Genomic DNA, 27,688 nt, shown 5'->3' with positions numbered 1-27,688 from the left:
TTAATACAGTACAATATATTTTGATATTGTTGAATCAACATACTGGCTGTCAGGTTACTGATGCCCTTAGTCAGATTATTGTAGAATAGATTTTTCCTTGGTTTTATTATTCACAGTGTGATGTAATCATGTCTGTTTCAGCTGATGTGCCTTAGTCTGGCTTTTGATTGGTCCACGGCTGTGATATTTTTGTTCTGTGTTGCCATCCAGTGGCAAAATCTTTGAGGAATTTAAATGCGTTGGCAGGGGAAAGGAGAGGATTGCTTTGTAAATGCTGCAATTATCAAGTTCTGTGTCATAAGCTTAATTAGATCTCTTATGGACATTTAAAATGTCACATGCATGGAATGTTCACGAAAGAGCATTCTAATTTATTTTAAAATATTGATATTTTTCTAAATTAACTTGCTGGTGAAAAAAACATTTTGCACAAAGGAAATGAGGGACTATTAAGTTTAAAGTCTTAATCTTTTCTGAAGCCTATTTGTAGAATTTTTTTTTTTTTTTTTTTTTTGCTTAAGTCAAACACCACATCTAATTAATGAACCAAACCAATTTAATCATGTTTATTAAAATAACATTTCTCAAGTGGTACACAAAAAGTACTTGTCAATAGTGTCTCTTGCAGCACCACACTCCAGCTACAAATAAAAATAAAATGAAAACTAATATATAATATAACATCACTTCTGTACAACTCATTCAGAGGCCATGCATCACAGTGAGCCTCCATGGGTGCTCCATTACACCCACTCTACACAGTGCACAACGTGGCAACTTGAACATTCCCATTATAAAAAAGGACTTTGTGCTCTTGCAGTGTAGACAGATTTGTTGATAGTAATGGAAATGTGACTTTGTGCACCTGCAATGTAAACAGCTTGATTGACTATAACGGCCATTCTAGCTTTGTCAAGTTGCTTCACTTGCCTGCTTGTAGGGCTGGGCAACATATAAAGTACTCTGCAAAAGTCTTTGTCACATAAGATGTTTAACAAAAGCATTTGTCTTAAGATGGTTATTTATATCTTCAGCTTTAGTGTGTCAATAGGAAATATAAATGTTAGACTCCCAAACATTACTTTTGCAAATAGAAAAGATTAGAATAGAACAGGGGTGTCAAAATCGGTCCCTGGAGGGACACAGTCCAGCAGAGTTTAGCTCCAACCTTAATTAAATACCTGAAGCAGCTAATCAAGGTCTTCAGGAGTGCTTGAAGATTACAAGGAGGCATTTTAGAGCAGGGCTGGAACTAAACTCTGCAGGGTTGCGGCCCTCCAGGAACGGAGTTTGACACCCCTGAAATAGAAGAACAGGGAGCCCTGCAACAGATGTCATGTCCCCCACAGAGCTCCTCACTGAACATCGTGACTGTCTGAGATTACATATAGAGACAGAAGCAATTGAGAGAGCCTAAACAGATAGAAGAACTGTGGCGAATTCTCCAAGAAGATTGGAACATCCTATCTGCCAACAACCAAGAAAAACTGTGTCCAGGTGTACCTAGGAGAATTGGTGCTGTTTTAAAGGCAAAGGTGGTCACACTGAATATTGATTCAGCTTTTTTATGTTTACTGGACTTTGTATGACATTAAGTGATAAAAAATATTTATTTCATTATTTTTGAAGACATCCTCACTATGCAACATTTTTCACTAGTGCCTAAAACTTTTGCACAGTACTGTGTGTGTGTATATATATATATTATAAATTTTTCAGCCTTTTGACAATATTTGATACATCTCGATGTTTGTGCATTTGTATTTATGTAACAGCAATATTTACCTACATGTTATTACTAAAACATTTAAATGCATGAAAAATGCCATGCAGAGACTTCTATTAATATTATCGGGTGAATGACATAAATTAATAGTTGAATCAAAGATTTGATCATTGAAATGGACAGTCTGAAATGCTACATGCAAACAATCGTTGACTCTGAGTTTTAAATCAATAATTTGAAATAGACAAGTTTAAAATTATCAAATTGATTCACACAAACAAATAGTTGAATCAGAATTTTGAAACAGTTCTTTGAAATGGACAGTTTAAATTGATTTACACAAACATATCATTAAATCTGAGTTTTGAATCAGTTCTACCAGAAAGAAAGATTCTCGTTCGAACCGTCAGATCCTGCCAGAAGACGAATGGCAAGGGAGAGGGACTTACCCCCGGGACCTAAACTGGAGGTGAAGGGGTGATAACAACGCACATGATGCGATAACAGACAAATTCAGATTTATAAAGATGCTGGATTATGATTGGACGAGACGCCTGATTGAATGAATGGTGTATAATACTACAAGTCTTCCTGACAGAACTACCGCTACGCTTCCATTTCTTTGAAATGGACGGTTCAAATTGATTTACACATACAAATTGTTAAATCTGAGTTTTGAATCAGTTCTTTGAAATGGACGATATGGACTGATTAAAAAAATTCGATTACAACATCTTCGTTTTAATGCACTCATATTTGCATGGTGCAAGATGAGACATAACTGCGAAACTAGCCTAATGATGAGGTGTTTGGAAAATGAAAGGAACAAATGAAGAGTGCAATAAAATAATCACAATATTCATGATGTTGCTTATTTTAAATTCCTAGTACAAGCATCACAAATACTCGATATATTGCCAAGCCCTACATGCTTACAGTGTAGACATAGGTTTAGAGTGGGTTGTGCTCCCTTTTATTGCTTAGTCAGACAGCAATAGCCACACAGCACCACATAGTACAATCAAACACTTCAAATACTAACCAAAAGTGTGCCTAATTAAATAAAATATAAATCTCCTTTGGTTGAAGTCTATAGGGTGAAAGGCATAGTGTACAAAGGGCATTTCACATTTCTACTGCCGCAGCAATCAGGTCTTTATGACTTGTAAGGCGGGAGAGGACTTGAAGAAAGGCAATGCAGTCTTGGTAGCGGGACTTGGCCTCTCTCTGCAGTGCTCAGTGGCAGTTATTGGACGGAGGTGGTGGTAAGGGGATGTGTGTGGGTCAGATGACCGGGGACGAGGCATCAGTATCAGGGTCATAATGATGGCTGGGTTGGGGGTGGTGGTTGGGGAGGATGTCCAATTCATCCACCTGAGGCCCAGGGTGCATGACCACGAGCTGGTCCTGAGGAATGTCTGCAGCGGCTGCGGCGAGGTTGGTGATGGACTTGCTTTTCACACACTGGAAGTCCACATGTCGGCTTTTACCTTCCTCTTTCTCCCAGGACATTCGAATGAAGGGTCTCTGGACGTAGTTATAAATTACTTCAGGACGCCCACCCGGTCGCTTCTTTACCTTTTCTTTATAAGTGGGATATCCTAAGTGCAAATATGAGCACAGTATTAAAAGTAATGTCTGCACAAGTAATTCATTATGCATATAGTGATATAGAAAATTGTCATACATAATTTTAATATTATCATACCCTCCTGAGATGCCTCGTCCGGATGCGTGGACATTAAGTTTTGGCTCCACAATAGGCTATCCATAATTTAATTTCTTTTAAACGGACTGATCTCAGTTAAGGAGACTCTAGGTTGTCATTAAAGGGTTAAACCTTCGACACGCGGAGTCATGTGACAAAACAACATGTCGCGGATTACAGCTGAGTTTGTCTTTGGAAGAACAAAACAACATGTGGTAAGAAACAAGAAAAAGTTTATACATCAAAACCTATTTGAGTCAAAAGAGAAGATTCTCTAGTTTTATCCGATATGCCATTTAAAAAATGTATTTATTTTGAAAAAATTTATTTAATCGCTGTTAAATACAATGACCACGTACGTGGACTAGGCTCATTTTCAGAATTATTTATGCTAATTTCTGATGTACTGTCTGTAACATCTCAACATGAACATGAACACTCCTGGAAACAAACAATTGGATGATAAAAAATAAAAAAAACATTCTATAGCTTGGTATTACTTCAAATTTAAAAACTTAGTCCTACTGTCCTCGTATGTGGACATATATATTTTAGGAAAAGGATTTGGTCTAAAAAAAAAAAAAAAGAAGAAAAGAAAAGGAAAATGCACCCAGCAGTCACGCTCGGGTCTGAGGAGGATACATTAAAAATACACTATCATACATAGTTGGATTTTAGACACTCAAGTCTAAAATGTATGCATTTTGCATTAGATACAAAATATTAAACCAAGTGTATTATGTAAACAAATGATGCTAGACTTCTTCTCAAACTAACATCATTTTTCTAAGCCATTTTTGCAATTATTATTAACCAACTGGTCTCAGTGTGATTTTTAGTGGATGTATGAAGTCACACACGTGTCTTAACACAGTGGTTCTCAACCTTTTTGATTCCAAGGCCCCCATTGTCCAAGACAATTTTCAAAGCCCCAGAATCTAGATGTATCAATAGATTATAATATTTATCACGATTAATTACCTGATTCCAAATCTTTCAGTTTATATATTGTAGGCCTACATCATGATTTCAACTAATTTCAGCATTTAGATGAAGTTATCAATAGAACTTATTTTAAATCATTTCAAGACATCTTGAGGCCCCCTAATGGGTCCCGGCCCCCTGGTTGAGAACCACTTTACTAGCAGACTAACCACAGGTATAGTTCATTACTTTAACTATGGACATGTTCCACCAAGTTCTACAAGCAGAAAGTGTCCAAATACTTCATTTTGAACAGTATATCTTTAGCTTTATAATATAAAACCTATAATTTCGCCTGAAATATTTTGCTTGAAAGGTGTGCTTGTGCTACAGCATATATTCCATTAATTACCTAGACTGTGGTGGCCTGCCACAGTTTCATAATGAACCGAAAATATTTTTACACTTCTCATAATATTATGTTTTGCGCCATTGCTCTAAGTCCTCGTGGTGGCGCAGTGACTCGCCTCAATCCGGGTGGCGGAGGATGAATCTCAGTTGCCTCTGTGTCTGAGACCGTCAATCCGCGCATCTTATAACGTGGCTTGTTGAGCGTGTTACCACGGAGACGTAGCGTATGTAGAGGCTTCAGGCTATTCTCCACGGCATCCACGCACAACTCACCACGTGCACCACTGAGAGTGAGAACCACATTATAGCGACCACGAGGAGGTTACCCCATATGACTCCCAACCAGGCCAGTTTGGTTGCTTAGGAGACCTGGCTGGAGTCACTCAGCACACTCTAGATTCAAACTTGCGACTCCAGGGGTGGCAGATCTATTATTTTAAATCTATTTCTATTCATTGCTGTTTTATTGTTATTTTATTACTGACTGTTTACAAGTCTTGAATAATTACTTAAGAACTTGAAAACATTCTTCCATAATTAACATATTGGTTAGTGTTTTTATTTGTTTTGGTATTAAAGCTTGTATTGAGAATTGTCAAATTTCACTACCGACATTTTGGACTGGACTTTGAACACCGCTACCAAGGACAGTATAACGAGAACATGATGCGAGACTATATTTGGGGGCTGATTCGTGAAAGTGATTTACAGTATAATCGTAAATCTCGAGAAACTACTCACTTCTAAATCTTTTGTAGTCATTTTTGTATTATTTTAATATAAATACATGTTAATTTGGATTCATATGTTGCTTTTTCTGACTTTATGTGAACGAAAAGACACAAATTCGCCTGTTTTCTCATTGGAAATAGGTACGTTTCAAAATATCACTGTCCTGGTCACAAAAGCAAAGTTTGTGGGGAATAATAGCATTTTTCTATACTTCTGAGGCATAAGCAATTAGGAAATAACACTTACTACCCAGGAACAAAAAAATATATATATAATAATTTGTTACACAGTGTATTCTATTTAATCAAATTACATCAATGCCTTTTTTAAATGTGGCTTCAGTTTCCAAATACTTTTTGGGGCCATTGCATGCAAACAAATCTCACAAATAAGTACATGAGTCAACAACCTTATTCAATTCAAGTTCAATTGCAGCTGAGTAAAAACCCATCTTTATCCACATCTGGTTATTTAATCTCTTACCTTCAATGCCTAATCGAATTTTCTTCAGTCCTCTCTCCTTCAGAACTGACTTGGCAACGTCTCGGTTTTCAATGTATTTGAAGAACCGGTATAGTTTTGTGCTGTATATAACTGTGTTACAGAAGGAAAGAAAACAATTAGAGAGCCATCTTAAGTGCAAAACACATGACCTTTTACCAGTAAAAACACATTTCCTACTAATACATTTCCTATAAACTTGCATGACTTATATTGATTCCATCTTTAATGGCTTAAACACCAAGCTTCATTCACATGGTAGATAGTTGGTATAATAGCAAGCCTAAATATAGTTGTACAATTTCTGTAGAAAATTTGAAGTTGCTATATAGTTGCTAAGAATTTCAGAGTGTTTTTCAGTGCGTTGCAATATTTTGCTGGTTGGTGTGGTTTCTAGGTGGTTACTTACTGGCCAAAGCAAAAAGAACCCAAGCCACAAATATCTGTGATATTCTGATCCCTGCATATGGCTTGAGTCTCTCCTTCAATGCAAGTCTATGGGATTCTTTTGCCCATTTAAATGAATATTCCAGGTTCAATACAAGTTAAGCTCAATTTAAAGCATTTGTGGCATAATGTTGATTACCACAAAAATGTATTTCGACTCGTCCCTATTTTTCTTAAAAAAATAAATAAATATTGATTACAGTGAGGCACTTACGAAACACTCACTGTTTCAAAACTATAGCCACAAGACAAACAGTATGCATGTTAACAAGGTTTTACTGTGATAAAATCGCTTACTGACCTTTTCTGTGCAAAGTTGTACTTAATTTTACAACTTTGTTGCCATGATGACGTTATGCCGTAAACCCCAGTACCACAGTAAAAACGTTGATTTAACCCTTCCTTGCACTTATGGGTCAATTTGATCCTTTTGCATTTTTTATACTGATTTCCATCAACTTAAATTTACATTTTCAGCCTGAAACTTCATGACATTCTCCAAAGAGGTGATCTGAACCTGGCAATGTCATTTTTTTATTTTATTTAATGTATTTATACACACCTCAAGTTGTGCTTAAGGGTCAAATTGACCTTTTTTTATGTTCAATTTCAAAAGCTTGTAAAACAGGCTCTGTTTGCTCTATCTCTCTACTTGTGGTCTTAAATCTTTCATCTAGGTGCCAGCCTACACTAGAAAAAAATTCTCCACCACCTTCTATTCCAATACACAGTTCTGAAAGGCAGGAGACACCTCAACGCATCTTAAAAAAATCTTGTTAAAAAAAGCTTCGAAAGCTTGTAATAAATGCTGTTTGCTCCATCTCCCTACTTTTAGTCTTAGATCATTCCACTAGATGCAGCAAGCACATAGAAAAAAAAATTTTTTTCTATCACTTTCTAACACAATGTACAGATCTGAAAAGCAGGGGGTGCCCCAACATGGCTTGTGACTCCGCCCATTGACATCTAATCTTTTTTGGAAGCCCCGCCCTTTCCCCATGGAATATCTCGGCCACTGAATGGACTACAAATGATCTTGGAGTCATTTCAAAGCTAAGAACCTCAGGTTTGCAATGATGTATAACATTTTATCATCAGTATTCAGGAACATATTCAAACGATGATTTATTTACAATACTTTTCTTGCTGAACTGTATTTTTGTGTTTGCATTTATGTCTGTTGTCAATAAGTGTTTGTGGGTGTCTGTGTGTATGTATTACGTGTTGTGTGTAATTTTGAGTATGACTGTTCTTATAATAACATTTTGACCTTTTCTACAATTTTATGGTGAGGCTTCTCAAAAAAGACTGGATGTCTATGGGCGGAGTTGGGGCTCCCCCTGCCTTTCAGATCTGTATATTGTAAAAGAAGGATAGAAAAAATATTTTTGCTAGTGTTAGCTGGCACCTAGATGAATGATTTAAGACCAAAAGTAGAGAGATAGAGCAAACAGAGCCTGTATTACAAGCTTTTGAAATTGAACATAAAAAAGGGTCAATTTGACCCTTAAGGACAACGTTGGGACTTGATCAAGGAGGGGTTAAACAACTTAACAGCTCAAATAATACAGAAGAAGAATAAATGTGAGTGCTTTTATAAATTTATAAGCTTCACATTTCTAAAAGCCTCCAAAAATTAGCCCCATTCACCTCCATTGTAAGTGCCTCACTGTAACCTCAATTTTTGCTTTTTTTTTTTTTTATAGAGAAGAGGAGGGACTAGTCGAAATTATTATTTATGGTAATTAACATTTTGCCACAAATGCTGTCAATTGAGTTTAACTTGTATTGAACCCAGAAAATTCCTTTAATCACCCCAAGATTGTAAGTCCTATTGCTTAATAAGAAATAGCACACCTCTTAAGCAGCAGCATGATTTAAGGCATCAAATTATTGCCCTAGCAAGCACCAATAATTACCACAAACAATCAATTCTTGTAAGTCCCCTGAGAAATTACCCATAACACTATTATTGACATGTAGGTAATATACTGTAATTGAGATGCAGGTGCAACAGTGGATGTGAACTGACTTTGTGAGTATTCCTCTCCCATCTGCGGTGGATATTCTTCATCCCAATCCACCACATCATCATCAGTCAGCACCACCACATGACACTCCCTCTCTCCGCTCTGAGCGCTCGCCACCATCAAAGGCAGCACCATCTCCTCCAGATAAAACTCAAACTGCCGCCGGGCGCCATCGTTAGACAGCTCGTGCATGAGTGCACCTGCAGTCGACATGTTCCAGTGTTATTCAAACAGGCTCATTAGGATTCATTCACTGACTCATAGATGAATGATTCAAGTAAATAATGACAGAAATGTTACTTTTTGGGTTAACTATCTCTTTTAATACACTTTAAACAGTCATCTCTGAAATAACATGCACGATCGTGATAGAAAGGCCACATTGATAGCGTCCAGTGACCCGTATCTGGCCAATGCATCGAATACGCCACTGACCTACTTCTGAGTTCTTCACTTTCACTAGCTCTCTCTCACATCTACGTCCTCATTCATCCAAAACACTCGGACTATCATCCACCTCACCCGTTGCTGTGGCAATCAGGGTGTTTTCCAGCACAAAAAGCTAAATCCTTGCAGTGCATTTGACATGTTAATCAATACTCACTGAGGTCTCTGCACTTGATGGTGCTGTAGTCGAAGGCGATGCAAAGGTAGTCACATGCCTCTCTCAGCTCTGGGATGAAGATCCCATCAGGGCAGCGGATTATCCCTGATTTGTAATAATCCTGCCATTTAAAAGGGAAAGACGCAAAGGAAAAAACAAACAGGCAGCCATTACTGAAGCAGAACATATTCTAAACAGAAGCAAATGGCTCCGATGCCAAATAAACACACATACACACACACACACACACTCACTTCCCCCTGCTTTTTCTTCTCCTCACATGCACTGATCCATTTAAAGCCAGCCAAACATCGAAAGAGCTCCGTTATACGCACAGCATCAAGAGACCGATCAAATTGCTTCCATCCAAAAAAAACAAAACAAAAAAGAAAATAAAAGGTTCAAAATGGCTGTTATTTCTGTAGTACTCTCTAATGTGTGCCTTCCTGATTTTTCCACTGAGCAGAGCCTTATGTGGTAGAAGCTTAACCCTTTCAATACCACAGAGTGTCTATTAATAAAAACCTGAGGCTTCAAGTCCAAATTGTGGTCCAAATAAACTACTGAAGAGTCTTTTTGTGCTGGCTTGCATAAACTGCAGCTCCAAAAGAACAAATCCTATGTGAAAAAGACACCTTGAAAATACCACCAGGAAAATTTTGCTAGCTTGTAACAGACATAAATTCGACTAAAAAAAAAAGCCATTAAGCCGTTTTGAGTAACACAACACAGATTTTATGTAGCATGTTTCTTCAATTCTGGAATACACCATTACACACTGTAAAGGGCTTAATCTAATAGAGATCACTGCAAAATTATCAGTTTCTCCGGGTTTACTATTTATAGGTATGTGATTGAGTAAAATGTAAATTTCTGTGATCTTGATCCAGTGGTCCTCCATCCACACCTTGATTGACCTGGCTGTGTGGCCCGATTCCAGCCTTGCTGAAGCAGATCACCACCGATCCCCCATCAAATTTCACAGTGGGTGCGAGACACTGTAGCTTGAAGGCCTCTCCATGTCTCCGTCTAACCATTAGACAACAAGGTGGAGGATCGGTGGTGATCTGGGGGTGCTTCAGCAAGGCTGGAATCGGGCAGATTTGTCTTTGTGAAGGATGCATGAATCAAGCCACGTACAAATTTATCCCGGAAGAAAACTTGCTTCCTTCTGCTCTGACAGTGTTCTCCAACTCTGAGGATTGATTTTTCCAGCAGGACAATACTCCATGCCACACAACCAGGTCAATCACGGTGTGGATGGAGGACCACCAGATCAAGACCCTGTCATGGCCAGCCCAATCTCCAGACCTGGACCCCATTGAAAACCTCTGGAATGTGATCAAGAGGAAGATGGATGGCCACAAGCCATTAAACAACGCCGAGCTGCTTGAATTTTTGCTCCAGGAGTGGCATAAAGTCACCCAACAGCAATGTGAAAAACTGGTGGAAGCGTGCAAAGACGCATGAAAGCTGTGATTGAAAATCAAGGTTTTTCCACCAAATATTGATTTCTGAACTCTTCTTAAGTTAAAACATTAGTATTGTGTTGCTTCAAAATAAATATGAACTTGTTTTCTTTGCATTTTTCAAGGAAACATGGCATCTTTTTTTGTTATTTTTTACCAGCTGTCATTTTCTGCAAATAAATGCTCTAAATGACAATATTTGTATTTGGAATTTGGGAGAAATGTTGTCAGCACTTTATAGAATAAAAATAAAAATGTTAATTTTACTCAAACACATACCTATAAATAGTAAATCCAGAGAAACTGATAATTTTGCAGTGGTCTCTTAATTTTTTTCAGAGCTGTATATATAATAACAGTGTAATGTTAATGATTGAAATGAAAAGCCAAATGAATTGCAAAAAAGTGTGGACAATTACTGAGGTAGAGTAGTCTGTTTTTTTATTTAAGAGAACAAGTTAATGTTGCGATTATGGTAGTTTTGTGATATATTGTGATCAAAATAACTATCACAATTATTCAAATAACATTACATTTATAATTCTGGTTTACGTCACATGTTTGTTCTGTCAGTGCACTAGAAATTCCTCCAAAGATGACACGAAAAAAAAGTGCTATCTGGGTAAATAGGAAAAGGACTTCATACAATGCATCTGAAAATGTTAAGAAAATATCCTGGATCTATATTACTCAATTCAAAAAATCAAAAGAAACAAATAAATTAATTTCTGCATATAGAAAATCAGGCCTATATTTATGGCCATTAAGATTTATTTTCATGACACATAATGTACCCCCTAAATTGCTGCAATGTGAAAAAGATGGTCGTTATGATATTTACACTACTGCAATGTGAAGAAAATTATACATTATTTAAATTGTGAAATTTTTATACATCATAGTAGAGCTCCCTTTACTTCCTTTCAATTTCGACAATTTCATTTTAAAAACCCACTGTAAAACAGCATCTCTTATTTATGTAATACAATAAAATAAGTGTGTAATGCGTGTTACGGTAATGACAATCATCACTGAAAACAATGGCCATAGTAAAGGTAAAACGTCCAGACACAGTACTGTAATAGGAACTGAGGGTAAAATGTGTCCTAAAAATAATGTCACAATGCAAAAAATCTTAATGATCCTAAATGTAGGCTTCATTTTGTTTACGCAAAAAAAAAAAATGTTTTATTAATTTGGAGTTGAATATCCCCAGGATATTTTCTGATTGGTTTTGTGAGAATCACCCAAATAAATTCCCTGACAGGTATTTCACTTCACAGGCACAGCTATTAAATATTTTGTGTACTTTAGCATGGCAGGAAGATTGAATTGACCAATCAGCATCCAGGACGGGAACTATCCATTTTATAAATCGATTAAAAGTCGATCTAAAGGTTAGTGCTGTAATCAGGCCAAAAATGGGGGGAGGGGGGGTTCTGGCACTGACTATGAAGATAAAAAAAAAAAGAAACCAAAGAATGAAGACAGTGGGGAAAGTATTGTGCTGAGTTGCCATTTTTATATGTGAGACACATCTGCATAAAGGTGGAAAAAAAACAGCACCGTTTTGTGCTGAAGTCATGCAGCTTTTGATACTGCAGTGCAGACTAATCCAGCACTTAATCAATATGTGGTAAACTAAGTCAAAGAGACATTTAAAACCTCAATAAAGCTTTTAAAGAAAAGTGCACTCACCAAAATGGCTCTAAACACAGTGGAGCTGATTCCCTCTGCAACCTCATACTCGCCCATTTCATTAGGACGTGTGAAGTTGTGTTCCCTTCCAGATCCGAACATCCTTAAAGACAAAACACACCAGTCACGTATTACAAAATCAACAGTCAACACAATAAGTCAAGCTTTCAGGTGATGTGTGTCATTTTTTCTATGTTAAAATTAGGGCTGCCGATCTATTAAAATTTTTTATCAAATTCATTATAAGATGTGCTGATAATTAATCAAATTAATCATAATTTATCACATATATCAATATTTGCAGAAAAAGCGCCCCCAACTAAAATTCATTTAATAAATAATGATAAAATAATTATATTAGTATAAATACTTTTTAATATATAAATATTGTAAATCAGATAATTTAAATGCATTCAAATTATTGTGGCAGACGAGTAAAGCATTGATTAGGCATGCTTTGACAAGCTTTGCAGAACTTCCCATAGGAATGAATGGGAGAGTGCCCCGAACAGAGCGGTTTTTGGCTAAATATTCTCATTAACGTAACTGATAATATTTTTAAGTGGGCTGGAATGAAAATGACATTTTAAAGCATATTTATCTGACATTTTTTGTTAAAAAAAAATTGTAAATTACAAAGTACTTTAAATGAAACTGTGGAGACCATGAATCAGAATTGAGGTAAACTATTATCACATCAATTGAAAAGAGAAAAACCTCATTTAATAGTGATTACACACCTGATGACATTTAAAAGAACTGCATATAATGTCTCATAATACACTCACTATGATGCTCTGAACTCTTTATTTACCATCGCCTCTACTAATACATAAATTAATTAACGTTAAGTTATTAGCTTTAATTTACCTTGGAGCAAAAGTAGGTGTCCTTGCTGATGTTATACATGTTCATTTGGAAATGAGGGTTCACAGTTTAATCCATAGCAAGTTCTTGTCAAGATTTATTTAAAGATTTAAAAAAAAAAAAGAAAGATAAAACACTATGTGCATCCTCTCCAGGTACCTCGTGTCACTATTACAAGTGAATTTTTTTTTTTTTTTTTTTTATAATTTCTATAAAATTCTGCTTAAAACTGCTCAAACATATATTACTCCCATAGACTCTCATTGAGAAAAAGCAAAAGCTTGTCAGAGAAAATGGCAGATAGCAACATTTGCTAAGATAGGATTGGTCAGAAATGCTTTTAAGGTCAGGCTTAGTGAAGGGTCCATTGAACTCATCAATTTGTCCGAGGCAGAGGTAGAGCATCTCGTTTTGGTTGCACCAAATGGTCTAGCTCCACAAAACTTAAACATAGTTTAAAACTTAGAAAAACACATCTTGAGAATCCTGTATTCAGAGATGCTGGACGGAGCAGCTGTGTTTGAACGCAAGAACATGTCCTCATCTTGTGCAGTCTGCTGACAGTCAATGTGGTTTGTTGTCAGTACAGCTGTGCATTGTCTGTTCAGCTGGAGTTGCACTTACTGCCTCCTGCTGACTAAGACTCATAAAAATATGAAGGTGAACATTCCTTATTATGATGGTCCGGGAGCATGATTCATTGTGTACATTTTTTAATGTGTTATTTTTTTTATACAATGAATCGCACTAAATAAAAAGTATTAAATCAACAGCCCTAGTTAAAATACTTAGTACTATTCTAGCTTAATATGCAGAGACAACAAAGAAAGCCATTCATAAGTTGATTTCCCCCAAAACTGTAACACTGCGTTTCCCCAAAACATTGCTCTGTTTTTTGAGATGCAGAGCTAAGCTTTATCCTACCTGCCGAGCATGGTGTTGGGTTGGGCAGTGAAGATGGATGGGTCGACCACAAAACGAGTGTTATCCACAATCAGAGTAACTCTTTCAGCAGTCCTCAAACTACGAGGGCTCTCCTTTTCACACACGTAGATCATGTCAGTTGAGCTATGGGTTTTACCATGGGGGTCGCCATAGAACAAGCTGGAGGTGCATGCTTTCTGTTGTCTGGGACTCGTGGAGCGTGATGAGCAACCTGAATCCCGTTCACGATCTATGGTATGGACAGGGGAGTTAAATAACAGTAACATCATAAAGTAAACATGCTGATTGCAGACTTGTGCATCTATATGCTATAGAAGCAAATATGTTAGTGGAGGAAAAAGATAATTCAACAATACACAGCAATTCTTTTGTGTACGATTCTGAATCAATCGACAACAACAAAAAAATCATAATTTTAAATGACCTATTAACAATTCTGTTTATGCAAAAAGCTACTAGCGTTTTGTGTCATTTAAAGGGAATAAATGGATTTACACCATTTATGGTAAGTAAGTTTAATGTCACTTATTTTAGTACATATTTTATGTGTATTCTTCACACAGAATTTAGGTGTAGCAGCGTAAATCTTTGGTAAGTTACGGTGGCTTGCACACCTACACTGTTACTGAACAGACATCAAGAATTGTTTTGGGGGGCTAAGGTAGCTCAGCGAGTAAAGACGCTGACTACCACCCCTAGAGTCACCAGTTCGAATCCAGGGTGTGCTGAGTGACTCCAACCAGGTCACCTAAGCAAACAAATTGGCCCGGTTGCTAGGGAGGGTAGAGTCACAAGGGGTAACCTCCTCATGATCACTATAATGTGGTCTGCTCTCGGTGGGGCGCGTGGCGAGTTCTGCGTGGATGCCACGGAGAATAGCGTGAAGCCTCCACACGCGCTATGTCTCCGCGGTAACGCGCTCAACTAGCCACATGATAAGATGCGCGGATTGACTGTCTCGGACACTGAGGCAACTGAGATTCGTCCTCTGCCACCCGGATTGAGGTGAGTCACTACGCCACCACGAGAACTTAGCATTGGGAATTCCAAATTGGGGACAGAAAGTTTTGGAACCAAATTGAGGCTCCCTAAATCAACATCAAATCAAATGAGGTGTCTACAGATTCCCACCCCAACAATCTGTGCAACCAAGTGCAACTAATTCATAAAAATTAGCAACAGCTAGTGTGAAGTTGCAGTTAGTATATATTTTAAATTAACAAATTAACTGGTTCCTGAGTTCATCATAACCCAAAACCCACCACCGAGATGCTGGCGTATGGGTGAAGGGACATTCCTGATGCAAGGGGTCAGCTGTCCTTCACCCCTCTCATGTGAAGAGTCCCTGGAGCGATCTCCAGACCGTCGTCTCTCCCTGGTGTGATCCAGGGTTCCTCCTCCGCTGGCTCCATGCAGGTTCATTTTCACCAACTCTTCCTCCTGCTGAGCTCCACGTGGCTGACCACTGCCAGTAAGACAGAAGACACAGTTATATACACGGAGCAGCTGCCTGGCCTGAGTGCATCTGCACAAGGTGAGGAACTCGGTGAGCACCTGCAATAAACTTGGATGAAATCGGGGATCTAAAAGAGAAAGTGCAGTGACAGCAAATCACAATTTCTCGCTTTTCACTGAAAACCTGCACCATGAAACAAGGACAGCAGGGCAGGCTCGCTTTCACTGTAGCCTAATCTGTCTGCGTTATTGAACCATGTAATCACAGATGATTCATTCCCATTTGTCTCAATTTTATTTACCTCACGTGGTTTGCTCGTAAGAAAAAGTGAGTGAGTTTCAATTTTAACAAGGCTAAATCCGTTTAGGCAACAGCCTTTATTAAAAATTAAATATTTCTTCCCAACTTTAAAAGTCTGAGCCCACTTGTGAAAATGCTTCTTTCTGCATTATTATAATTTAATGCAGTATTTTATATTACAAATTAAAACATCAGCCTAACAATTTGAGTGAAAAGTTGAATTTGAGAATTTCTTAGTATTTGGAAGGTCCTTTTTTTTTGCTTTAATGACAGCATGAACTCAAGCTAGTAACAGACAAAGTAGTTAAAATGGTAAATGTCAGAAATTTGCTTATTTTATTAGTGACATAGAAACAATGCTGAATCTTAAATATTTCTTAGTCATTTTACTTCACATCCATTCATTGTTTTAATTTTTTCGTTGTTTATTTCTAGGTTTAAATTAGATTTTGAATCCCAGATGTTCAATATGTTCAAGTATTTCCAAATAGTCTGAAGTGTATGAACTCAATTGGATTTCTTGCATTTATACAATTCGCATAAATCCTTCATGTACACAGAACTGATTTCGCAACTCAAGTCTTAAAGGGATAGTTCACCCAAAAAATGAAAATTCTCTCATCATTTACCCACCCTCATGCCACCCCAGATGTGTATGACTTTCTTTCTTCTGCTGAACACAAAGATTTTAGAAGAATTTCTCAGCTCTATAGGTCCATACAATGCAAGTGAATGGTGGCCAGAACTTTGAAGGTTCAAAAAGCACATAAAAGCAGAATAAAAGTAATCTATAAAACTATAAATTCTCCTCCCTGCCCAGTAGGTGGCGATATGCACAAATGATGCAAATCGCCAAAAACAAAAGAAGAATGTGAAAGTGGAGATTTATAGTTAAAAAGAACTTAAATATTGATCTGTTTCTCACCCACCCCTATCATTTCATTTCTGAAGATATGGATTAAACCACTGGAGTCATATGGATTACTTTTATGCTACCTTTGTGCTTTTTGGACCTTCAAAGTTATGGCCATTATTCACTTGCATTGTATGCATTGTACAGGGTTGAGAACCACTGCTCCAGACAATCTAAGCAAAGACCAGGTGCTGATAATATTTTCTGGCAATAATAATCATTCACAAGGGGGGCAGAAACAGTATCATTACAAAGCAAATGCCCTTGAATCAAGGAGACTGGAGATCAGCACAGACCAAAGCAGTTACAAACAGCCTTTATGGTTTTCTCATGGGAGCTAATGTGCCTTTTACTTCCCCTGCACTACAAAATAAAGGGAGAAGGGTCCATCAAGCATGCAGAATATTCTGTTTGAATAAATGATGAATAGGCTGGAAATAGGGCTTGTTTTACCTGAGTGAAAGTGCTGCCCAATCTGGATCCCTCGATTTATTTTGGCTCTCATGATTGCACCAGCCATGAGCTATGTGACCCCATTTACCAACCAGGGCGTGACCAAAGCCCACAGCACCAACACACACAACAGCAGCAACAAATTTGATAAGTTCAGTAAGTGCTGCATCTGTTTTGCTGAAAGTTATATTTTCCCACCTGTTGCAGAACATGCATGCAACATTTATATAGCATTTATATTATTATACAAGATCAAATCAGGATCAATTAAAGTTTATCAAACTAAAATAATGTTAACATATTTAATATGTACATCGTGTGGCTATACTTTAGAAACTACACTCACTGAGCACTTTATTAGGAACGTGGACTTCTGCTGTTGTAGCCCATCTGCCTCAAGGTTCAACGTATTGTGCATTCTGAGATTCTGCTATTCTGCTCACTACAATTGTACAGAGTGGTTATCTGAGTTACCATAGCCTTTCTGTCAGCTCAAACTAGTCTGGCCATTCTCCGTTGACCTCTCTCATCAACAAGGTGTTTCTGTCCACAGAACTGCCATTTACTGGATGTTTTTTGGTTTTTGGCACCATTCTGAGTAAACTCTAGAGACTGTTGAGTGTGAAATTCCCAGGAGATCAGCAGTTACAGAAATACTCAAACCAGCCCATCTGGCACCAACAATCATACCACGGTCAAAATCACTGAGATCATATTTTTCCCCCATTCTGATGGTAGATGTGAACATGAACTGAAGCTCCTGACCTGTATCTGCATGATCGTATGCACTGCAGCCATATGATTGACTGATTAGATAATCACATGAATAAGCAGGTGTAAAGGTGTTTGCAAAATTACTTTAACATAACAGCCATACATTCTCAAGTAAAAAACAAGTTGCATTTTAAGTTTAACAGCTTACAAAACAATTTTGCATAAATATAATGACGTAAATAATTATTGTATTAATGATATTAAATGAATATTATTAATAAAATATTTTATTTTTGTAGTCCAATGATTATTACATTTTTGTTGCGTCACATAATCGTACCAGCCCTAATAAACACTACCTGTCAATTTATATTCTCTATGCAAACCTTCATTCTACTAACACTTTAGAAGCTTCCTCAGTCTCGCCTTCTGATTGATATTTTAGCTACCAAGATCACAGCCATTACTGTGATGGTGAAACCTGAACTTCAGCTCAGCTGCACCCTTAAGTACCATCTGAACAGTTTGATGACTCCTTAGCAGCATACAGAAATTCATCCAGCACACAAGCTGGACTCATTGTCTGGTGTTGAGTATTGTACTGCATATAGACCATTTCATAGATCCACTCAAAATCTGCTAATTATATCCATGAAGCTATACTATTGTCAGACATCAAGATACTTTTTTGCTTCTCTATTGCATCAGTCCAGAAATGTGACAGAAGTGGCTCACTAAGAATTAGAATGATGGCATATCTGTGGTGTCTCCAGAGCCCTGAGGAGACAAGATCATCTTCTTGACAGGACAAGCCAATTGGGGATATGCCTTTCTGCATGTCAATCAACGAAGGAGAAAAACTGTGCATAACTTGACATTTTATCCAAGTAACTAAGGGTGCACAAAGCGTTCTGTTACTTACAGAGCAAGTAGCATCAATAATTCAATGCACTGCTGACACTGCTCCTCTAATGTTAAACAGCAGGACAATGCGTTTCCTAAGCACGCAGCACCCAGACATGCGTTAAACTGATTAAACTGATTTTTTTTTTTTTTAAATGATAGAATATTTGATGAGAGAACAGCTTCCTAAATAGTATAAATAGAAGGTATGTTTCTTAAGAAAAAAACATTATAATACATTTAATTCATTCTCATTACTTGTGTCTGTTTCTTAAGGAAAACATTCAGCTTTTTAAGTCTCATTCAAAATGAAGCGCGGGTACGTACCTGCCGGTCTCTCGTGGCTTTAAATTGAAGACAAAGCAGCACGACAGCAACTGAGGAATGAACGCACAAAGGACGCGCGCTCCTTCGGACAAAGAGGGCTTGCCAGCCGACTTAGCATCCTCGGGCATTACTTTCCAACTTCAGCATAATTCGAGGACTCTTGTGTAACTCGTTCGCTGCGAACACAGCCTTGAAATGGTGCTCTCCCAAAAGAAAGGACGCCCTCGGGTAGCATCGGCGCGAGACACGGCAGGACGGTAGCATAGTAACCAGACGGAGACGCTCGCGCAAGCATGAATGGCTGGTCGCTTTTTTCGCTACTGTGGCACGCGGAGGCTGCCTTGATGACGTAGCCCGACCTGTTATAACATCTCCTGATACTGTAGATTCTCTCATGCGTGATAACACAAGGGGCTGGTGGAGGAGACGAGGGATGGAGCATGGAAGTGATGCCAATGGAAAATTTCCCTGATCCACACTGGCATTTAAAGTGCATCAATGGCAAGAAAGTTTACAGTGTCATACAAAACGAAAATGTGACTTTTATGATTACTATTACTACATCTTATTGCGATTGTGGGGCAAATTTAAGGTGTTCACGGTGATGCAAATGTCATGTTTTCAATTCAGTCGATATATTCGTTCGAAATCAATTATATATATATTTTCCTTAATAGTTTTAGGGATGCGTAAAGGTTATACTATAAAGGACGTTCTTGGAGCGGACTAGATAAAGAACAGAGATACCCCACTTTTCTTTCATCATTTTTTCCATTGTCCTGTAAATAGTGAAAAGGATATTTTTTCCAAAACGATCGCTTTTTTACCGCTATCCCGACAGTGCCTCACTACTGCTTTCGTTAACCTTTCTTTCATTCATAAACAATGTGGAATGGCCATTGTTTCCAAATACATCCTTAAAACCGTTTTTGTTTTTACAACCAGCAGGTGGCGCAGTTGTCCATAAAGACATAGGCAAGTACATACAGTCTGTACATAATGTAAAATTACAGGGTTCCCACACCTTATGACTAATAAATATTAGTTGACTCTTCCAGGCTTTCAATGACCATGGGAACCCTAAAGTGAAAAATGAAACATCCTTCATAACACAATTTTAAGAATAAACAGTTACAAACTGTTCCCCCAGCAATAAACGAACAGTTATTGCATGCACAGACAAGGTAGCAAAGACTGCAATCTTCACTATAACACATTTACAAAAATCCCTGGAAACACATATGGCTATTAGAATCTACCTAAGAAACATCCTTAAGGCTAAAAAAAAATATATCTAACCAATGGATTGACTATTGATTGAACTGCAGCGAAAATTGCTGCAGAAGATCAATATTAACCCTTAAACACATACACCGGGCCCTTAGTGACCTGAGACCTCATTCAACCCCCTTTACCTCATCTATTCATTGGAGCTGTGCCCACAGTATTCCTCAATCTTTCTCTTATAAATAGTGGAACACAAATAAAGATGCCAAAATTGCAACAAAAAAAAAAAAAAAAAAAAAAAAATGTATAATGGTTTTAATACCAAAGGTGTATAGGGTCATTAGAGAGCCTAAGTATGTAATAGTGTATTAAAAAAAAAATAATAATAAAAAAAAAAAAGTGACACTTCTATAAATTATATTTGTATGGTTATTTCATATCTATATAAGTTTACTATCACAGGATATCCATTTCATTGTTTATCACAAGATAAATTAGTACTATATTCATTAAAATAAATACTATATCATGTTGATTTTCTGTGCTACAACAGTGAATTATCAGCACCCCATAAACGTGTACACATATACTGTACATTATACATGCTATTTGTTTCTCAATGTGCTGCTGTTGTTTCAGTGATTGACTTGATTTACATTTGACATTGCTATTTGATGAAGAAACAACATGGAAGTAAACTATAGCAAGTGTAACACATTCACAGCAGAATATGACTGTTGTCATTTGGGTGTACAACTGAAATTATGCAAGTTGTGCATCTATTTAGACTCAATAAATGCCTGAGAAAATACTTGAGTAGATTGTGTTATTTGTATCTCAATGTGTGTTTGACAGCCAGTTTCGTCTCATGAAATTACCGGGTGCGTTCCATTCCGAAGGTCTCATCCCTATGCCCTAATCCCTTCAAAGGGTTTACCCTCCAGAGTGAGAGCTTCGGAGGGTTGAAGGGTATAGGGCTAAAAAATATTGGTAATTCTGAATGCACTTCAGCATCATCTATCCAAGCCAAAGGAGCCACTGCCATCGAACAAAGGCTGACGCCAATAAACGTCACCTGCACCTAATCAGAAATATTTACACATGATTTTGCATCACTAACTGCATTCAGAATAGAAACTGAAAAGAAAATTCATGTTTAAAAATTGTTGTTTCATTTATTTTAATAAAAAAACAAAAACAAATGTACAGTGCATTTATTAAATAAATAAAATGCCACTGTGTATTATTATTTTATTTAATTTCCTTTAGAATAACTGAACCAGCAAATTTACAGTAAAATAATACAAGCATTAACCAGTTTCAAACAAAAATCAGGGATTTAAAATAAATAAAGCGTTTATAGACTATGGAGATGAAGGGATGTCACATGTTTTTGTTTATAGAAAGAGACTGATGTTGCAGCTGGTTTAATTTACACGTAATTACACTTGGCAAACCTCCAGATTTGTGACATATGCTCCGGTTTCGGTCTGCTTGGCAGCGAAGTGTCCATCCAGTTGAGCCCTAAAGAAATGCCCGTTTCGAAGGGCACTTTGAAGCAGTTATTTATGAGCCCTTCGGTTTGGAACGACCCTTCAACATGGCAGCCAAAATCTGTCCCCCTTTGAAAGTGCCCTTCGGAGGCAGATTTATACCGTTTGGGACGCAGGGACAGTGTGAAAGTAATGAATCCTGTTCTAGATTTGTCCTGATTTGTTGCATTTTCTCTTTGATATATGAAAAATAAAACATATCAAAATATATTTTATTTTATCATTTTCTAATTGTCTTGAAAATATTTGAAAACTTTTACAAACTCTGGGCATTTTGTAGATCCATTTGTGATAGATAGATATTACGCATGTAAGAAGAGTGTTTGGTGAAATTCCCATGCATTTAAGGGTTAAATGCAATTCATAAAAAAAAATAAATAAATAAAAAAAATCAAACAAATCTTTTCAATGCCAAATGCATTTGATGATGCAGTGTTTTGGAAGATTACAGTAAGACAATAGAACACATTGGCAGGGATACAGTATGTCTGGAGGTCGATACTCCTATAGAAACATATGTTATCTTGTCTTACCTTGAGTGTTTGCAAATTGTTGTCCTGTGATCCCAATTTTCAGAGTCACTCAAATGGCTGCCATAAGAAATGGGGCGTGATGCCATCTCAACTAAGTTGATATTACAGGATTTACAGGTCTTCAGACTTCATAACCTAATAGAGAAAAAGTGTCAAAGATGTCTAAGTTTGTTAATGTGATATGTTACTTTGTATTTTTTAACCTTTTTTGTCCATTTGCATCAAATTGCTTCTTTTATATAGGCACACATTATTCAACAATGTTTGCTTGATATTTGGGTCATTGACAAATAAGGTTGTCCGAGGTGATACAAATTAGAAATCCTTTAAAAATCTAGTTTAAAACACGTGTCAAGTAAGGAGAAATGTAATCTTTGTGTCCAATTTGGTTTCATACATTTCTGAAAAACATTTATAGAATTTTCTACAAAACAATTATTACTTTAAAAATGTCATGTGGTGTAACCATCAAGTAAAAGGTATTAAAGCACTATCCCTGCACCTTGAATACATGAGTGTACACAACATAATCACTGATGTCAAAAATGTTTTCACAGCCCTCTACATTGCGAGTACATCACTCGCATATGCGACTAAAATATCTATGTTATTAGCCACTGGCTAGTAAATATTCAGATTTAATTCGCCAGTGATTGAGTTGTGTAGTGGCGAACCACCGAGATCCTTTTACTGAATAAATAGCTGGCAATTAAGTCAGTTGATAATCAAAAAGGTAAAAAGAAACATTATTTCTAATAACACATTGCACGAATGAGGTAAAAAAATAAAAAATAAAACGGCAAATTCTCTCGTTAACGTACCATGCGCTCATTTAACCATAAGCATTTGCTGTCTGAGCTGCCGATTCTCTTAAAGAGACAGTACAATTTTCGCACTTGTTATACGTATCAATGTAAACTCAATGTAAATCGCATTCAACTAAATGTAGTAATGTAGTAAGTACAATAAATGTGTAAATACATAAATACCATATTTAAAAAGGCACAATCATACATTATGATTAATAATATTTTAACTTTAGAAAAACACTGTAAATATTAAAGAAATTAACACATTAGCTCTTGCAGCATCTATGCAGGGGCTTGGTAAAGAAAAAACAAATAAATTAAAAAAATGTGGTTTTGATAGAGCAGCACTTAAATTATTATTTTTATAATATAATTATTAAATCATTGCTATATGAGTAATTCTATGTTCATTATTAGGTTCCAACCTTGAGAATATTTTGTTAAAAATGTGTATGAAATTTAAAATAGTGACAACAGCTTGTATCATTATTAAAAATGCACTTTCATGACATCACATGAATTGATAGAATGTGTGAAGTTTGTAAATTTAAAACAAGCTAAAATGTAACTGAAATGATGAAAAGTGAAATATAAAACAAAATGTGCAATTCCTCATATTATACTGTGTGAAGTAATTTAAATGCATACTGAAGATGCCCTTCTTGATTTGCTTAATATCTTTTTAGTTTTCTCAGGGTTAAACCATATGACCTGAACAAAATTGTGCCTTTTCATAAAAAAAGTCAAAATATCAGATTCCCCCCACCAACCACCCCACACACAGTCTAAATGAGTCCTATCTAATGGGTTTTTTGTCAGCATTAACTACAAAATGGCTTACTACAAGTTGGTTACACCACATGACTTTGATCTGGTGGAAAAAAGGTTTTCAAATATGAATCATATTTGTTTCACTCAGTGCCGGTCCTACCTATAGGCAAACTAAAGTTGCTTAGGGCTTCCGATCCGCCAGGGGGCCACCCACACTGTCAAAGACATAATAAGTTGTGTTACGAACATACTGATGGGGTCCCCACATAAATTTTTTTTTAGGGCCCCCAAAAGCCTAGGACCGGTGTCATATTCAAATGAGTCCGCCCGTAAAAATGGATCCGCATCTGACGTCATAGCGATTCCTAGCAATTCCATTGGCTCACAGAACTTTTAATGAGTACAATATTCACTGCCTGAGTAGAAATCCTCCAAAATCCTTTTAGGATGTACAGTTGAAGTCAGAAGTTTACATACACCTTACATGTAAACTCAGTTTTTCACAATTCCTGACATTTAATCGTAAAAAACATTCCCTGTCTTAGGTCAGTTAGGATCACTATTTTAAGAATGTGAAATGTCAGAATAATAGTAGAGAGAATGATTTATTTCAGCTTTTATGTCTTTCATCACATTCCCAGTGGGTCAGAAGTTTACATACACTTTGTTAGTGTTTGGTAGCATTGCCTTTAAATTGTTTAACTTGGGTCAAATGTTTTGTGTAGCCTTCCACAAGCTTCTCACAATAAGTTGCTGGAATTTTTGCCCATTCTTCCAGATAGAACTGGTTTAACTGAGTCAGGTTTGTAGGACTCCTTGCTCACACACTCTTTTTCAGTTCTGCCCACAAATTTTCTATCGGATTGAGGTCAGGGCTTTGTGATGGCAACTCCAATACCTTGATTTTGTTGTCCTTAAGCCATTTTGCCACAACTTTGGAGGTATGCTTGGGGTCATTGTCCATTTGGAAGACCCATTTGCGACCAAGCTTTAACTTCCTGGCTGATGTCTTGAGATGTTGCTCCAATATATCCACATAATTTTCCTTCTTCATGATGCCATCTATTTTGTGAAGTGCACCAGTCCCTCCTGCAGCAAAGCACTCCCACAACATGATGCTGCCACCCCCATGCTTCATGGTTGGGATGGTGTTCTTCAGCTTGCAAGCCTCACCCTTTTCCCTCCAAATATAAAGATGGTTATTATGGCCAAACAGTTCAATTTTTGTTTCATTAGACCAGAGGACATTTCTCCAAAAATAAGATCTTTGTCCCCATGTGCACTTGCAAACTGTATTCTGGATTTTAATGGCTGTTTTGGAGCAGTGGCTTCTTCCTTGCTGAGCAGCCTTTAAGGTTATGATGATATAGGACTCGTTATACTTTGGATATAGATACTTGTCTACCTGTTTCCTCCAGCATCTTCACAAGGTTCTTTGCTGTTGTTCTGGGATTGATTTGCACTTTTCGCCCCAAAGTACGTTCATCTCTAGGAGACAGAATATGTCTCCTTCCTGAGCGGTATGATGGCTGCGTGGTCCCATGGTGTTTATACTTGCGTCCTATTGTTTTTACAGATGAATGTGGTACCTTCTGGCATTTGCAAATTGCTCCCAAGGATGAGCCGGACTTGTGGAGGTCCACAATTTATTTTCTGAGGTCTTGGCTTATTTCTTTTGATTTTCCACGTGATGTCAAGCAATGAGGCACTGAGTTTGAAGTTAGGCCTTAAAATACATCCACAGGTACACCTCCATTCAGTACACCTCCTATCAGAAAATAATTGGCTAATTGTCTAAAGGCTTGACATCATTTTCTGGAATTTTCCAAGCTGCTTAAAGGCACAGTTAACTTAGTGTATGTAAACTTCTGACCCACTGGAAATGCGATATACTCAAAGTGAAACAATCTGTCTGTAAACAATTGTTGGAAAAATTACTTGTCATGCACAAAGTAGATGTCCTAAACAACTTGCCAATACTATAGTTTGCTAATATTACATCTGTGGAGTGGTTAAAAAATGAATTTAAATGACTTCAACTGTATGTCAATGTAACTTTGTAACTATGACATTTAATGACCTTTAGATCACATGTTACACATAATAGTATATTACCATAGCTATAGATTGTAAAATTAAACATTTCTTGTTCTGTTTGTTTTTCAATTAGCTTACATTTGGCAGTATGTGCCATATAATTAGCCTACTGAACCACAATATTACAAAATATTTCACGTATTTACACACCTTACAATCGTATATGCACATCAGCAATTATGATGGAAAAATGAGCCTGAGCAGGTTTTAGTACATTTAAGAACATTTAGCTAAAAACTAACTATCCTAAAGCATTTCTTAACGCATGATTGCTTTTTTTTTTTTTTTTTAAAGAATCTCAGCTTTTAATGAGTCGTTTCCTATTATTTATTTATTTTTTTAAACTGTCCCTGGACGGTTACACCACATGACATTTTTATTTTATTTTACTTTAAACCCCCCAAAAATATCTAAATGACTTTGAAATCAGAAATTGAAAACATGTTCTTCATAGAGGAGGTGTAATTAAGTTATTGTTTTTTGTGAATTACATTTTTATGTATTCTTTTTTTATAATGTATTAGCTCTAGACAAAAATGTGTTTCACGTCATCAACCTATTTAATTGACTGTCATAGGCCGAATCTATGCTGCTTTATTAAGTAAGTTGATGAACAATATGAAAAATGTTTATTTCTTAAACTAATACAACAGTAGTAGATACATTTGTTGACACGTCTTGATTTATTTCATTGTCCGAGTACACAGGAAACGATTAGCACAATTCTCAAGCACTGATATCATTAACTATTTGCTGAGCTAGATTCCTTAAAAAGTTTGTCTAAATAATAATAATAGTTTCTGGCAAAGAATATAGTTTACTGTAGCTATTCAGTTAGCTTGTCAGCTAGCTTGGTATAGTGCCGATTTCTCACCTGTCTCTGTTTAACGCTGAATTTTCGCCACAAAGTATACACGTGGATTCTTTGACTAATGTTAATATCTGGCAGGTTATTTACTTCCATGAATCGTCTTCAGCTTGTTGCTCATCATCACCCTCGATAGGATATTCATCTTGGACAGATATGCTGAAGCACATAGCTAAACAAGGAGTAAGATAACTAAGCTCAATATCGCGAGAATACGCGCATGTCTCCATAGAAACCACCTCGCGCTCCAATCAACGGTTGAGTAGCTCAGCTTTTGTAATATTACTTCCATAAAAGGCGCGATTGTAACAAAAATAGAACGCATAGAATAATTAAAAATAATTATGCGTTATCTATGGCTTTTATAAATAATATTTACAGTTTATAGGCTTAGCTTTAAAATGTCTAACTTCTGGAACCCTTTTATATATTCTTTGTCACGTTTAGTTATTTCTTGTTAGTGTTAATAAAACGAAAAAGAAAGTAATTAAGATAACATAACAGCATGGCAAAATAAATGTAACCGCCCTAATAAAGGTTAAGTGCGCAGTCCGAGGTCATTCTGAAGAAATAGGCTACTTAAGAAGATTATGATAACATTTGATAACATTTTGCTAGACACTGCTTTTGATAACATACAAAATGTATAATTTTGACGACAGGCTATTAACACATAAAACGTTCAGACAGTAAAAAAAAAAA

The 27,688-nt window shown here is 36.7% G+C and overlaps 1 protein-coding gene across 5 annotated transcripts; it reads right to left on the bottom strand.

Annotated features, from left to right (window-relative positions):
- Positions 1-551: 551 nt before the first annotated feature.
- btbd10a (BTB (POZ) domain containing 10a) lies at positions 552-27,184 on the bottom strand. Of its 5 annotated transcripts, XM_051689878.1 has the most exons (11): positions 26,993-27,184; positions 24,182-24,236; positions 22,442-22,576; positions 15,325-15,527; positions 14,042-14,291; positions 12,251-12,353; positions 9,338-9,442; positions 9,084-9,204; positions 8,482-8,679; positions 5,985-6,095; positions 552-3,327 (listed from the first exon to the last, which is right to left on the bottom strand). In XM_051689878.1, exons 3-11 carry the CDS (start codon positions 22,525-22,527, stop codon positions 3,011-3,013), a joined length of 1,494 nt encoding a protein of 497 aa, XP_051545838.1. In that variant the 5' UTR covers positions 22,528-22,576; positions 24,182-24,236; positions 26,993-27,184; the 3' UTR covers positions 552-3,010. The 5 variants fall into 5 exon arrangements, with proteins under 5 accessions (XP_051545838.1, XP_051545837.1, XP_051545840.1 ...); XM_051689877.1 differs by lacking the exon at positions 24,182-24,236; XM_051689880.1 differs by lacking the exons at positions 9,338-9,442; positions 24,182-24,236.
- Positions 27,185-27,688: the final 504 nt, after the last annotated feature.

The sequence above is a fragment of the Myxocyprinus asiaticus genome, chromosome 46 (genome assembly GCF_019703515.2).
Source record: "Myxocyprinus asiaticus isolate MX2 ecotype Aquarium Trade chromosome 46, UBuf_Myxa_2, whole genome shotgun sequence".
Lineage (NCBI taxonomy): Eukaryota > Metazoa > Chordata > Actinopteri > Cypriniformes > Catostomidae > Myxocyprinus > Myxocyprinus asiaticus.
The sequence above is the reverse complement of the archived record's forward strand: the minus strand, read 5'-3'. Positions and strand labels throughout refer to the sequence as shown.

Coding starts and splice junctions, on each gene's coding strand:
- btbd10a (XM_051689876.1), bottom strand. CDS start 19,256: ATGCCCGAGGATGCTAAGTCGGCTGGCAAGCCCTCTTTGTCCGAAGGA. Junction 15,528..19,128: donor AAGCCACGAGAGACCGGCAG/GTACGTACCCGC, acceptor TCTTACTGGCAG/TGGTCAGCCACGTGGAGCTC. Junction 14,292..15,324: donor CATACGCCAGCATCTCGGTG/GTGGGTTTTGGG, acceptor TCCATACCATAG/ATCGTGAACGGGATTCAGGT.